Raw genomic sequence first — 2,011 nt, forward strand, 5'->3', positions numbered from 1 at the left:
GCGGCTGGGGCAGAGGCTCCCTGGGCTCCTTGCTTGCGGTCTGGCTTCATCGCTGGCCCTGGGGAAGCAGACACACTCTGTGCCTTTTTATTTTTTATCACAAGGACGGAGTTTGCTAAGCACAAACCTCGATGCGCAGCGAGCTGAGGTCCCTGCTCTGGCGGGATGGTAACCGGCGGCGGGGGCTTGGTTTGGTCGGTTAACGCGTTGGGGCGGGCGCCTTCGGCACTTTGCAAACAACCGGGGGCTTGCCCCTGCCAGCTCTGCATCCTTGATTTAACCAGGGCTTTTGGCAAAAGCTACGGTCAAAAAGAGCGCTGGGAAACACTGAGCAGGGTGTTCTCTTTACAAGACGTGATGAAGATAGAAGTCAACGTGAGAGAAACATTTCTATGGAAAATACTATGTACTTCTTGATAACCTATCGCCTGTGCCTCTTTCACTTGAAACCCAGCACTTTTTGTCTTCAAAACAAGTCCCTTCTGACCCTGGAAGGGGCTGCCCAGGGAAGGGGTCGAGTCCCCAGCCCTGGGGGGATTTAACAGCCGGGCAGAGGCGGTGCTGAGGGCCAGGGTTTGGGGGTGGGATGGCAGGGGTAGGGGGGCGGTTGGGCTGGGGGATCCATCCTGTGGTTCCATGATTCTGCGGCTGTCAGAGGGCTGTCACCCTTCGCCTGGGAAGGGAAATGGCCTTGGGGCGCCCTGTGATGAAATGCTGGTAATGAAGTCGTTAGGGCTGTGTGCGCCTGGGCTGAGCTCATCCTCCGGGCAGGAGGAGGTGACGGTGACACCGGGTGACATTGTCTGGGGTGCGCTGCCCTCGGGGAGCTGGGTCCCTCGTATGGCGGGCGCCCTCCCAGACCCCCCCTTTTCCCAGGGGGCAGGAGCCCTGCCTGCGGGCTGCAGTGTCCCCCACTCGGCTGTGAGGGCGGGAGCATGCCTTACGTGTCTCTGTCTCCCACCCCGTAGCTGGCTGAAGTCCACGGCGTCCCCAGGGGGCTGTACGACGGACCGGTCCACGACGTCCTCGCCAGCGCCAAGGCCGTGGCCCCCACCCCGGCGGCCAGGATCGTGCCCTGCGCCGGCAAAGCCCAGGCTCCTCCCGTGCGCAACCTCCACCAGTCGGGGTTCAGCCTCTCTGGTAGGGCCCGGCGGGGGGGCTGTAGGGGGCGGCAGGGCGAGGATGAGGAGGGGACCCTTAATTTTGGCTCAGGAAAGAGCTGTTCTTACTGTTGCAGCAGGCGAGGGGCTAAATGCGGGACAGAGCTCCCCAGCGTGTCCTGCGGTGTCTGTGCCGAGGCCCCAACCAGCCGGCACCCCAAAGCCTGGCGGGGGCTTCAGGCGAGTACAGGGGCTCCCCGGAGGGGGGGGGCTGCAGCGGCGGGGAGGAGGAGGCTGAGGCCGAAGGTGAGGGTGTCACCACTCACTGGAGACGCTGCCCTGGCTGTCGGAGGATTGGGACTTCAGCCCTGGCTGTGTCCCCTGCGAGTTGGGGGCATTAGAAATGGTTGGGTTTGTAGAGATTACCCAAGTAACTCCCTTTTCAGGAAGCGAAAAGGCAATTTCTTCAGTGCTTCTGTGTAAGCAGGCGGTGGAGACGCTCTGGCTGTCGGAGGATTGGGACTTCAGCCCTGGCTGTGTCCCCTGCGAGTTGGGGGCATTAGAAATGGTTGGGTTTGTAGAGATTACCCAAGTAACTCCCTTTTCAGGAAGCGAAAAGGCAATTTCTTCAGTGCTTCTGTGTAAGCAGGCGGCGATTCCACATCGCTGAGCTGAAATCTGCCCGGTAGCTTTAGGGGCCTTGGAAAGCCAAAGCTCTGCTCTAACGCGACTTTTGTAATTTTGTTTTCTTAGCTGGTTAAATCAGATGGATCACAGCCCCACATTTTATTATATAGAAACCATTTATTTACAGGAAAGCCACTTAAAACATTTTCCGGAAAGGAGCAAGAGAAGATAAACTTTGGTCAATAGCCAAATGAGTATGAGCCAGCAGGGTGCCCAGGTGGCCA

General features: G+C 59.0%; 1 protein-coding gene across 1 annotated transcript in view; it reads left to right on the plus strand.

Moving 5' to 3' along the window:
* The window catches only part of DPYSL4 (dihydropyrimidinase like 4), a gene marked incomplete at its 3' end in the record, with an annotated part of 33,495 nt that extends 32,355 nt beyond the window's left edge, over positions 1–1,140 (plus strand). Inside the window, exon 13 of the mRNA XM_009637360.1 lies at positions 969–1,140. Coding sequence (XP_009635655.1) covers positions 969–1,140 — 172 coding nt within the window. The remainder of the gene's footprint in view (positions 1–968) is intronic.
* Between the last annotated feature and the right edge of the window lie 871 nt (positions 1,141–2,011).

Source organism: Egretta garzetta, unplaced genomic scaffold (genome assembly GCF_000687185.1).
Source record: "Egretta garzetta isolate BGI_Z169 unplaced genomic scaffold, ASM68718v1 scaffold164, whole genome shotgun sequence".
In the NCBI taxonomy this organism is placed as follows: domain Eukaryota; kingdom Metazoa; phylum Chordata; class Aves; order Pelecaniformes; family Ardeidae; genus Egretta; species Egretta garzetta.